We start from the raw sequence: 12,937 nt of genomic DNA, 5'->3' as shown, positions 1-12,937 counted from the left end.
TTTGCTCCCTTTAAAGTCAATAGGAGTGGGACCGGTTAGCTCCGGTTTGACACCCTTAGATTTTTTGTGCACTCATCCTGGGCTCCGGGAGCTTTACAACCCTTCAAACACAACCATGGCTCACACACGATTGATTACCCTTCCCAACACCACAAAAGCTACCTTTGATCATAAAAATACCCAGCAACTAGACCAGTGCATCACCCAAGCATCAACCTATCCAGAGGCTTGAGGAAAAAGGCTAACTTTACTGCATGCCCAGAAAGTTAACCATGGTTAAGGCCCAGGACTGGGTTGCGGGAGACCTGTGTTTGATTCCTGGTTCTGCCGCAGACTCCCTGTCGATCTTGGGCAAGTTGCCTCCGTAGGGGAGACCGAGTCTAATCTGTAATGATGTAAAAATGCAAGTGGCATGAGATCAGCCTGGGGGTTGTTTTCGGCATCACCGTCCGTTTTAAGCACTTTCCATCCGGTTCGCTGTTTGGAAAGCTCGCCAGGCCTGCTACCTGCCTACCATACTGCTCGCAGCATTAGAAATGATAAACAAGCATTGAAATGCAACAAAAGCTTTGGCAAAACACTGGCACATAAACAGCAGCCACTGCCTGTCAGGATGAATAAGACATGAAGCAGGCTAGAGATTAATGAGACAAAGCTACCGAATAAATTGAGGCATTGCTGGAGTAACAAAACAGTCCGGCGAGGGATCAGGTAACTACAGTCTTTCGTCGTAGATCCCAGGATAAATACAGGTCCTTCGCATTACATTGTTTCCTTTCATTTTGCCACGTTCACTTCATATTAATATAAACCTGGCAACATATACGGGAATATCGATTGTGAGAAATATGTATGTTATTTGTATTCGCTTTGTACGCTTGGATCTATGGAGAAATAGCTAGTTGGTATAATATACTATACTAAGGGTATCGGAGACATCTACATAAATAAACACAGAGGTGAGTTTACTAAAACTGGAGTAGTACACTTAGCCACGTGCATTTTCCTTGCGTTCTCTACATTCAATGTAGACCAAAGTCCTGAATGAATTAGGTTTGGTGGCCCAAGTCCCTCACTACAAGCCCACAGCGGATAATTTAACATGACTGCCATTCAGTGATTCCCTCCTCCCCTGCCCTTTGTGTGTGTCACCACGTTTTTCAAGGGGACTGTGCTCCTAGCTTTGTTCTTTTTTCTCTCTCCCTTGCCATCAGGAAGGTGGACACATGGAGCGTTGTGGGGACGCTCCCTTCTAAGCTGACTACACCACATCTGGTTTGGGACCACTTGGAGGATTCCAGCACAGGATTCTCTTCTGCCTCGCTCCTCCTGCAGTTGTAGACACCCGCGCAAAGTGCATATAAAATGCTCCCGTTCTGATCGGGTAGAATTTTTTTCCTACTCTGCACTGGGGTCAGTGACTACACAGGCCCAAAGCAGCCAGTGTTCCAGTACCGCTATTATGCTACATAGAGAGAAAACCTAAGTCCAACGTTTCTAGCTCTACCTTTGCCGCAGCCTGGAAGGGAAGCTAAGGAAGGGTTAGTTGGTCTTGAATGCTTCTGGTGAGGTAAATGACAAGGTTCCTCTGTTCTGCTGAGAAAACAAAACCGTAATCTGCCTTGGATGCTTTGTTTTAAGCGTCCTCTTTTAACTGAATGATAGACTTTGTGTCCGCTCCCACTAAAATGAAATGTTCTTATTTGGCTCCTTTGCTAGGCCAGTCGACAGTTGAATCCAGTCACTTCTGGGCACTGCTAATGCAAACTGACTCTCCAACCAGCTGCAGTCAGGACTGTCTGTGGATTTGTCAATCTGTCCTCTGTGCTGTATTGGAGAGCCGAGCGGAGGTGTCAATTTCAGCGCCACTTTGTCCTCTCAAAGTGATAGCGACCAAGCTGAAGTCAGCAAGCTGGAGCGGAGAAAATGCATCTGCAGGTAATTAGTAACAATCAGAAGCTGCTCTGAAACTGCTGACTACAGCAGTAATGGGCTAGGCACATGTCATTGGCTTGCAAATGGAGAGCGTGCTTATGAACCATGGCAGCAAGCAGTAAGAGAAGGAATTTTTTTAACTTAATATTTAATGTGGCATAAAAACGATGGAGAGAAATCAGGTGGTTCGCTAATCAGATGGTTAGCCAGCGGTCCATAACACAGGGGAGTCTGTGGATGAAGCAGTGCTGAGAACGGTCATCAACAATTCCTTTCGCCATAACTTAGACCTATTTTTAAAGGCATGTGCTGGTATGAATGCCAATGTTTAAGCAGTGCTTTTTATTCAAATGATATCACTGCCAATTTGATCTACCACTCTGCTCGGAAATGTGAACCTCACACTTCACATCAACAATTACACAGAGGATCTTTCACATCTCATTTCTCAGTGTTGCTTTGCTGTCCAAACCATGGTCTTGGAATAAGAACAATGAAAAACTGTGATCATAATTCACTTATCTCCTTAGTTCTCAGCCTATTTTCCATTAAACTGCTTTATGAGATGGCTTAAAGACTCACAATATGAACTAGATGTCGGTCAGTTTGCAAACAGAAGCCCAGCAATGTCCCTGGACTTTTTCATAAGAACTGCTGAAGCTTGAACTGCAGATCTCAGCCTATCAAAAGAACCAGATTAGTTTTCTTGGCCACAATAAAACCTATTTCTCAAACTCTCATGAGTATATATTTCAAGATCTTCATCCTGGAATATGGGGTTTTTTAAGCACCCTGCACATTAATGGCCTACTGTATGCTGAAACATGGGCCATTGGTCTGCTTCACACAAAACAGAAAGATTCCCTATAAAAATGATGATTTCAATCAAAGATTTCTGCTGGAGTTTACAATTCACTTATCAGTTTTTTAAATATAAAACTGTCCTTGGGTCTCCCAACAACGAAGTTATTATAACAAGCATGTTTATTATATAGTGACATATGTTGGAACACCAACTAAAAGCAGCAAAGACCAGACTTCAAAAGCTCAGTGGTTTGGTACACTTAAACACCAAGATTTGAATGCTTTGCTGACCTTTATCTAAACTACCTTAAAATCTTAGGTCTGCAAAACTGAGCTGGAAGTCTTCGAAGGACAAGCCTTCTTGTAAGATTTTCAGTACTCTAGGTCCTTGCTTTCAGTTAGGCAGGAAACACCACCAGACAGATTCTCTCCTTATTTCACCCGGAACCCGACAGTGCAGAAGCATGCAAAAACTATCAAGAATTAAAAGTTAGCTAGACGTCTTTGAACCTCAGGAGAGGCTGGAATTCAGCTTGGTTCTTACTTAATCTGAACCAATTTGCTCATCTCTAAAACTACAATATTAGTATCATTATTATTGATTGTCCAAAGAACGGTAGTTTGTGATTCAGGTACTAGTCTGGGACTCAGGTGATCTGGGTTTAATTCCTAGTTGTGCTGGAGACTTCTTCCTCTGTGAGTCAGTTTCCCATCTATAAAATAGGGGTGATAAGAGTGTCTCCCTCCCAGCTTTTGTCTGTCTTGTCTATATAGATTGTAAAGTGTTGGGACTGTCTCTTTCTATGTGTATGTACAGCACCTATCACAGTGGGCCCTGATCTTGTCTGAGGCTTCATGATACACCATAATACACCTAGTGATATTACCAAAAAAATGAAATATTTTAGCCATATGGATTTTTCTGATAAATCAAAAATACCAAAAAAAGATTGCACGTATTACTGGAACTCTAATGTGAATCCCTTTATAAACCCAGACATTAGACAGTAAACTCCAGTGTGATAAGAATTATATACCTCACCCTTCCTGAAACACTTGTGTTGTTATGGTTCTCTCTCACGTCTAAGATCAGGGACAGAATTTTTCTAGGCTTTGTAAAAATAAAACCGACAGATTGATTCAACTTCTTAACATTACTTATAACTTCGCATAAGAACTCACATTTGGTTCTAGCTTAAACAAAACAAGTAGCGGCTTTTCTAGAGTCCCTAGACCCTATTTTAGTAAATATTGCTGACTAGTCTTCACAGATAAGTAAATAAGCCCATAAAAAGAATGGCCAGTTTATCACTACAGGATCGTGGGGAGGAAATGGATTGCAGGTCTGGACATTCTGGATGCACTGCAGGTCTGGACACACATTCCTTACTTGGGCAAACTCTCCTTGGAGTAAACAGGAGTTTTGCCTGAGTAAGAATTACAAGACTGCAGTTTCTCAGGGGAGGCAGCCCTATTAATAGGGCTTGTGCTAGGGCATACAGAGAACGCTCCCTGGGAAAGATTTGCTTTACAGTCCCCCCATTACACAAAAGGGCTAGGTGGGAATAGGAAGGAGTGCTGCTTCTGAGAGGCAGGAAAATATGCAGGGACACAGGAACTGTCCTGCCAGAGCATACAAGTGGTCCATCCAGTACAGTATCCGGTCTCCAACAGTGGCCAGTACTGGCTGCTTCAGGGCAAGATGCAAGTATAATGTGCCATAATGGACAACTGCAGAATAATTTACACAAGTTTCTTCCCAGCCCCAGGCAGCTGGTGGTTGGTTTATGCCCTGAACCAGAAGGCCTATATCCCAGTTATTTTTTTATCCTATCTGGTGGGGGATCTGATTACCCATATAAGGAGCTGTTCTTTTGGGGGAGCCTGAGCCAAAGCCCATTCAAGTACATGGGAGTCTTTCCATTGACTTTAGCAGTTTGGATGAAATCCTTGGACCCTACTAAATTCTTAGTGTCTGGGATATCTTGTTGCAGTAAGAACAGGAGTACTTGTGGCACCTTGGAGACTAACACATTTATTTAACAAATACATTTAAAAAATTTGTCAGTCTCGAAGGTGCCACAAATACTCCTCATTCTTTTTGCTGATACAGACTAACACGGCTGCTACTCTGACACTCTGAAACTTGTTGCAATAGGTTCTACAAGTTAATTGTGAGGGGTGGAGAATGTACTTCCTTTTGTTAATTTTTGTCTAGCAAGCTGGGGAGTAAATCTACACTGCCTCAGCATGCCGGGCACTAACTGTCCATATGGACTCGGTTACAGCGGCACACTACAAGTTCCCCTGTTTGAAACAGGGGTAGGCCAATGAGCACTACGGAACTTTTGGTGCATGGTACGCTAGTGCACTGTAGATTAACACCCCAGCTTGTCACTCAACTAACTCCCCATCTAGACAAGCCCTTAGTCTTTCATAGTGCCCATCCTATCACTGGCAAAGTGTAGGGCTCAGGTAGGTAGATATTCACTCAACATCCTCTCTGGGGAAGGCTGATGCAAAGAAATATTTACCCCCTCTGCATTGTTCTTATCCTCCTTAATTGCTCCTTGGTGATCCACCTAACATCTCTGATTTTCTCAGCTTCAGAGAATTTCTTGTTACTCATTTCTCTTTTTTCAGCCTAATTTGCTTCTTACATTCTCCTTTAGCACCCATCACCTTAGCATTGAAGTGCTGAGCACCTGCAGGTAAATTAGACCTGCACAGTCCACTTCTATTCTGTTCTACGGAGATGCTTACACTGCTCCCATCACCATGCTATTGAGAACCTCCCAATAGTGCATCAAGCAGTCTGACCCACACATGCCACTCGTTTGTTCTCCCCGCTTCTAGGAAGTTCTGCCTTTTTCCCTTATGGTGAGCGAACTGTGCTCTCAGGGCTGGATCCAGTGCCCGTTAAAGTCGATGGAATGACTCCCCTTGAATTCAATGGGCATTGGCTCCGATCCTAAAAGCAATTCGATTGGTCTGATCTGCCATGGCAATCCCTGGCTCTGGCAGTGACCTGTACCTGATGCTTCAGAGGAAGATGTAAGAGGCTCTGTAGTGAGCATTTATGGAACAACCTGGCCAGAGGGAACACTGCTCCTAACTCCCATCACTCAGTGTTTGCTTTATGTACTGAAGCATGATGATTTATAGTCCCGCCAATATATATGTGTATATATAGGTATATCCTACTTACTAGAAATGTGGATTTCCTCATTAACCATATAATGATATGATCTTATTTGAATCCTGCTAAGGTCTGGGCAATAAGTTCCCCAGGTTGATTCTGCATTGCGCAGAAGTAACTCTGCATTAACTTGTGTTTTCAAAATTGTTCACAGACGCTGCACGACTGCTGTGCTTTCAAGACAAGATGGAAGCAGCCTAAATATGTCACAACATTCTGCTCAGCAGCTAAGGCCCAGATCTTCAACGGTATTTAGGCACCTAATTCACATTGATTTCAATGGGAGTTAGTGCCTAAAATCCTTGGAGGACCTGAGCCAAAATGAAACTCCACAGGAGGCAAAATGGAGGAAAATCTGAGTCTGAAATTTGGACTGTCACCAAGTGTCATGAAAAAAAAAACAAAAGAAAAAGTTTAAGGGTAGGTAAAATACACCCTTGAGTTCCAGAGGCTCATGTACTAAGCCGTGAGTGATTCTTACGGGAAATATGTTGAGATTCTATTGCATTTTGTGCAGTCTAGTCCCAAGTGATGTAGCTGACTCAGTCGACGAATGTTATCAAAATCTAGTGGCCGCTGGTCCCAAACCTCCTCTCAATGGCTATGACTGTTACACAAATACAGTTGACTTAACACTACTATAATGAATCATTGCTTCTTTTAAACGCCGAACCCTACAGCAAGAATGGAATTCCAAAAGTGGTCCAAAGCATCTGTATTTGGAGGCATCGGATGCACCAGAAATTCAATCCGATCTGAAATGCCATCAAAATTCAGGCCAGTCGCAAATGCCAAACACTTTCATGATAAACAACCTGCAACACCCAAAGCAGAGACAACTCCTCACTTTTTGTGACGTGTTGGTACTCAGGGTTTAGATTTGGAGGGCCAGAGCCTCCACTGGTGCAAACTGGTCTTGCTCTATTCTGAAAAGAATAGTGACACTTCTGTTTATGTCTCTCTTATAAATGGCAATGAGTTGCTAGGAGCAGCAAAATACCATTCAGCTTTTCCCCCAGGTGGTCAACAAACTCATGCTTTTTCAACATATATCAGGCTCCCAAGCTGTCTTACCTGTCACGATAGGGTAGGATTGTGGTCCTGGAACACTAGCTCCTAATTCTGCTGAAGTAGGGCTTGTTAAATTGGCCTTCATATCATCTAATCCGCCAGCTAATGATGCCATGGCTGAGTATTCTGTCGTCTGGAAAAGAAAGCAAGAGATACCTCAGAAATAGTATATCTGATATTCGACAACCTTTTTCTGATACATGCCGTATAACACAATGACGTACAATGCAAAAAACAACAACAACCCTAAGCCTTTTGTTCTATCAGATTAGCCATGTGAAAGGCAAAGAACATTTAAAGTGTGCTGCTAAATCTGTCATTAGTAACCCACACTACGTGTGTCTTATCTTTGTCTCTGCTGCTTTAGTAGAACAAAAAATGTTGTTTTTTTTTACTAAAAGGATCCAAGATTATTATAGTTAAGCAACAAAATCTTTCAGTGTGGCAGCATCTTGTAGACCAAAGTTGGTGACTATGACTGTTGAGAGTAAGTCATTTGCCTGTTACAGTTAAGTAATAGTTCATGGTAACACAATCAAAATGTTCTCATTCCACTAATCACACTTGTAGAGAAAGCCATGCCTGAAGAGAAGATGGAAGCAGAAATGTTTTGCAACCACGTCCCACTGAAGAACACAGTAGTTCCTTCCAGGGCAAATTGTAAGCAATAAAGCATACTTAGGCAAACCTAGTTACTGCAAGCAGGGGCTCACGGACAGCCTTGGCACCACATCTCCCCAAGCATTTCCAATGCCAAATTTATTTTAAAATAAATAAGATCGAGTGTCGCCTGGGAATATTAAAGATCCACCGATCTCATATGGGAAACTTTAAATGTCTGGGGCCAGAGCCTCCGACGGCTCCACCGAAGTAAGATTAACAACGTCCATTGATGCCTTTGAAAGCCAATGGAGCTCTGACAGTTCCCAGCAGCTGGGGATCTGGCCCTGTATTTAGAAAGGATTCTGCGTATGTGGCAGAACATTTATCTGCATTTCCCTCCTCCCGTAATTTTCAGGGCCATTTACACAAAACTAGAATCTGCTTTTTTTGAGTTCATCTTCCCTCAACGCCATGATCCCTTATTTGTGAGATTATAACCCTGTGCAGAGCAATCGGGGGTTATGATTTCAATGAAGAATAAGTAGTAGGAGCAAATAAACTTAAAAATTGGGGTGATTTAGCACTGCCCTACTGCAGTTTAAGCCACTGTAACCGCATTGCAACACTGGAGTGGTGAAACAGGCCTTGTATATTTTCAAGGCACTCTATAAATTCCTTTTAAAATGTTAATAATGTAAGGAGCAATGCAGAAAATATCTTGTGTAAACATGATTGCTCCTAAATACAAGATTTTTTCGAAGTTATCGGCGAGGCATGAGATGGTTTCAGTGCATGGTCTGAGACAGAAAGTTCAGCTTGGGGTTTGGCATAAATATCAGGGTTTGTCTATACTTGTGTCTCTGTAGCACAGTTGTTATTAAAATTAGCAGGAATTCATACCGATAACCCGTAATGGCAGGTTCACGGTAACAGAGGCAAGCTCCTCTTGAAGAGTAGGCTTCAGATGCAAGCGGCACAAGGCGCCAGGGTCACCCGGCATCGTGACGGGCTGCCCCCAGGGAGCACTTGCCGGAGGGCGTGCCACATATTTTTTCCAAGTTTACCACTACTGGTGTCATCATTGTGGTATCTTGCCAGAGAATCAATTGCGTGATACTCTCTGGGTTCAAGATTTTTCAGTTACTAAAGCAGAACCCCACGTGTCCTGTCTCCTTCATTCTTCAGAGTCTTCTGCGCCCCCTTGAGTCTGAAACGCTCCTTGTCTCGACACATCTGTGGGTGCGCCTATCTGCTCACCAACACTTCCTCAACAGCGCTGCGTACGCCACTACTTCCACTCCACGGCATCCATGCCTTCATCTTCTCTAGCCTTGATTATTAAAACCCTATCACATCCCCTAATCCTTCAGAGGGTCCTAAAGACCACTGCCGATCTTCTCATGGTGTTGCCTTGTAAGGATGCACAGTGCCTTTGAAAGCTAATTTGCTGGAGTAATAAGCAGTCTGGGACTGTGTGAGCAGTTTGGCACAGGGAAACTCTGACTTCTTGAAGTCATGTTGTGCTTTAGCATATTCTGAAAAGGAGAAGAGAGCACACAAAATTTCCGCCGAAAAAGTAGCATTTATTTAATACGTGCTGTTACAGTAGAGTACATAGATCTGCCCTGTTCAGTGGTTACAATCCTTCTTTCACTAGAAAGAATTGAAGTTAATTATAATGTTGAGGACAGTTCACTTAAAGGCACAGTACTGCTGCAGCTTAATGCTTACCTATAGAGCTTCGGGTACGTCTGCACTGCAATCACGGGTGTGACTGTAGCAGGTGTAGACATAGTTTTAATCTAGCTAGATCAGGTACCAATAGCAGCATGGGTTTCAGCATGGGATGAACAAGCCCATCCGGGATCCTGGGTATGTATTCGGACAACTAGCCCATGCTGAAGTCTGTGCTGCCATGACATCACTGCTAGCGGTACCCAAGCCAGCTAAAGTTGGTTCTGATAGATCTACTCCTGCTGCAAGCACACCTCTCTGGCTGTGGTGCCGACAAACCCTGTGATGAGTCTAACGAGCACCATTAACACTTTGTAAAAACAGTTATAGTCTGAAGCTGCCTGATGTAAAACGTCAAGCTGTGCCAACATACTGAGCCAAATTCAGACCTCGTATCAATGGATGCACTTCTATTGACCCACTTACAGCGGGTCTAAATTTGGCCAACCCTCAGCAATAATGCTACAGATTTCTATGCTAGCAGCATGGTTGCCACAGCTATTGCCACTGCACTTGCAACTGATACGTTCACTGTCAGCAAAATGCAAGTTTTATGGGCCTGGGAACTGTCTACAAGGCTTATACATTTTACCTTTCTTCTCCTTTCACTTTATTGGACCGACAACCTCTAGTAACTGGTTTTGGAACAAGGAATATCAGGATTAGACCTCACACTAACTATAATTACCCAAAAACATAAGGGCAAACAAGGCTTATCAAACTAGGAGACATCTTCTATACTCCCAGTAATAGAAGCCTTAAACTTTGTACAAGAATTAGTACCAATAACTACAAACTTTTACTGTAGCTAAGAGTTTTTGCACAGAACTCACTGTCTGCCCAAGACTTTCCAAGGCTGTGACTCAAACAGCCTTGGAAAGTCAGCAGGTGCTTCCCCACCCCTTCACTTCATGTCTGTAAAGATGCATCTAGTGCCAATGTTGCTCTTTTCGACCACAGCTTAGAAAGCTTATTGATAACTTCCTAACTGTAGGACAACGGAACAGTAGGACAATGGAACCGACTGCCCTGGGAGGTCATGCAAGCTCCTTCACTGGACGTTTTCCAAAGGAGGCTGGAGCCATCTGTCTTGGATGGTTTAGACCCAACAAATCCTGCATCTTGGCAGGGAGTCTTGATGACTCTTGCGGTCCCTTGTAACCCTATGGGTCTGGGATGCCTATCTTAGCATATAAAATAGGATCTATCCAGGAGTTTTGAGACACCTTCTGCAGGTTGGAACAATTGAAGCTACTACTGGCTTTAAGGAAAAAATGGGTGGAAATTCATCACTAACTCAGCCCAGGATGTCAGAATAAGGAGGAGGCAAAGGTGGCTTTAGGTCACTTATGAGCCTTCCATGTTCTGGGGCTGGCTAGCCTGCCACAGGTTAGAGCAGCCTCAGCATGGTCCAAGCTTGCACCAATCTAGGGCCCCAGGGGCTCTTTCAGCGGCTGGGAGTAGCCAGAAAACAGTGGTGTTCCAGCCATGCCCCCATTCCCAGGGAAATGCTCTTGACACTCACCCTACACCAGGGGCTGCGGGATGATACAGAGCCATGACACCACTGGGGAGCCCCCTACATTGTGGAAATTCCTCTGGAGCTGTGACTGCTAACTTTACAGGCCTGTTGTTATGGCCTGGCCAGCACGAAGGCCCAAACTGAGCCATCCGCCAGCAACACCTACCCATGTTTGTTGGTACTCGAGGCAAGAGGAATATGGATAAAGCCTCAGTCAGATAAAGCATAGTCCTTTATCACATCATCAGTAACACAGCTGCCTGCTGGTCAATGGCTTTTCCACTTATCCCCTCAGAAAGCAATGTGTCCAAACAGAGAGAGAAGAACATTAACTGCTGTATGGGTTTTCCCCAAAACAGCAGCTGCTAGGAGACTCTGGCTACATGGCAGCACTCTTGATGGTGCCCACTACTGTGCTCAGCGTTCCTGCGTTTCGTGGCAGTGCGCTCCATATGCGCATGCCTAGCACGTGCTGGTACCAGGCCAAGACAGCTGTGATGAAATGAACAACGCCCATCTTGTGCCAGGTTTAGACTGGCATTTACCACTGCTCGTACGGCTTTGGAAACAGAAAGTACAATAGTCCTGGAAAAAGCAGTTCACACTGCAGAGCTGTAGGGTATGTTATACAACAACAAGCCAGTTAAACAACTGGAGCCAACATTTGCCTCAATAGAAGCTAAGAACTTGGAGTACAGAGCAGAAAGAGAGCCTCTATTTTATAAACCCAACAAAAGAGTCCAAACTTAAATTCTCCTCATTCCTTGCAGAACCCAGGTGCATTAAGCTCTGGGGCTGATTATAATTATTATTACTTCATACAGCAGCATTGTGGGTCCAGCTCTTCACAAACAAGTAAAAACAGGGGATCCTCTGCCCCGCCAAGCTTAACACACACGTGCATGGCAAAGAGACACACAGAAAGAGCAGGCAGTCCTAATAACACTGATGGTTCCAAGTCAGTCCCTAAAGAAAAGATTAGCTTCTGTGTTCTGCAGTTGGGGCTGGTATTGGAACACTAGAGCCTTCGACGTGCATGTAACCACCACTGAACAAAACAAGGGCTTTGTCATTGACTCACATGGGGTGGGCCTTTTATCATCTTTTCTGCTCCCTCTTCCGCGCACACAGCACATCACTGCCATACATCCCACCATGAAGCCAAAAAAGGCAAAGCTTGCTAAACTAACAACTCTTGGAGGGGCCTTTCCTCTCATCATCAAGAATGAAGATCCTTCCTCCTCCTGAATCTTGTGACTGTATCAGAAATTCATCCCTACTGACCCTAACCATTGATTATTCATAATTAGTTGCCAAAAGCCTTAGTTACATTCTAGAATTGTGCTGCCGTGGGGACTGATCATTAATCTAAGAATGTTACTCCTTTGGCTTTTGCTAGTTGCAACACAGCCCCATGGTCTTTGGACTAGGAATAGCCAGGGAAAGAAAATACCCAACCTACCCAGGTACAACCAAAGAACCCCTGCATAATCGGGGAAACCCAACCAGCTTGACACCTGAAAAAGCATGAGTCGGGTGTTTGGTACCCTAAGAAATTACCTGAAAAATGACTGCCTGGGGTTGCACCAAGTATTGTCTCATCAGCATGGAGCACCACTGCCATAGCATGAAGGAGAAAGAAAACACAGAAATGTAAGAAGGAGAATATATAAAAGGAGAGCAGTGAGAAAAAAAAAGCTTCTGAACTATAATGTGAGATTTCTCTCTGCATCCCTCTCCCCCAACCCATCTACATCAGGAGGATGGGATGTTGTATACGCTGCAGATTGACTAACAGTAGCAACCTGCCTGGTGCATCCATGCCTGAGAGATAGGCATTCTGTCTAAAGGGAAACGAACAAAGAGACACCACTATCTGAACTGAATAAGGTCTGTCTGTAACAATGCCGCCACCAGCAGCACCAGAGACATTCTGCATATATGCAGGAAGTCACAGGCCAAGTGTTTGTATTTACATTTGATCAGAGGACATAGTTGATGCACTTTGTTTACAAACAGTTAATTCTTACAATACCTGTTTGATAAAAGTAGTACCAGGCCTCTCGTAC

General features: G+C 43.9%; 1 protein-coding gene across 1 annotated transcript in view; it reads right to left on the bottom strand.

The window, feature by feature from the left end:
• Window positions 1-12,937, bottom strand: part of LOC112111158 (paired box protein Pax-5) — a 219,176-nt gene that overhangs the window by 104,964 nt on the left and 101,275 nt on the right. The window contains exon 7 of the mRNA XM_024206462.1: window positions 7,013-7,142. Within this exon, the coding sequence (XP_024062230.1) occupies window positions 7,013-7,142 (130 nt within the window). The remainder of the gene's footprint in view (window positions 1-7,012; window positions 7,143-12,937) is intronic.

The sequence above is a fragment of the Terrapene carolina genome, unplaced genomic scaffold, assembly GCF_002925995.2.
Source record: "Terrapene carolina triunguis isolate 2854851 unplaced genomic scaffold, T_m_triunguis-2.0 Scaffold35022, whole genome shotgun sequence".
In the NCBI taxonomy this organism is placed as follows: Eukaryota; Metazoa; Chordata; order Testudines; family Emydidae; genus Terrapene; species Terrapene triunguis.
This window is presented reverse-complemented; position numbering and strand designations above follow the sequence as displayed.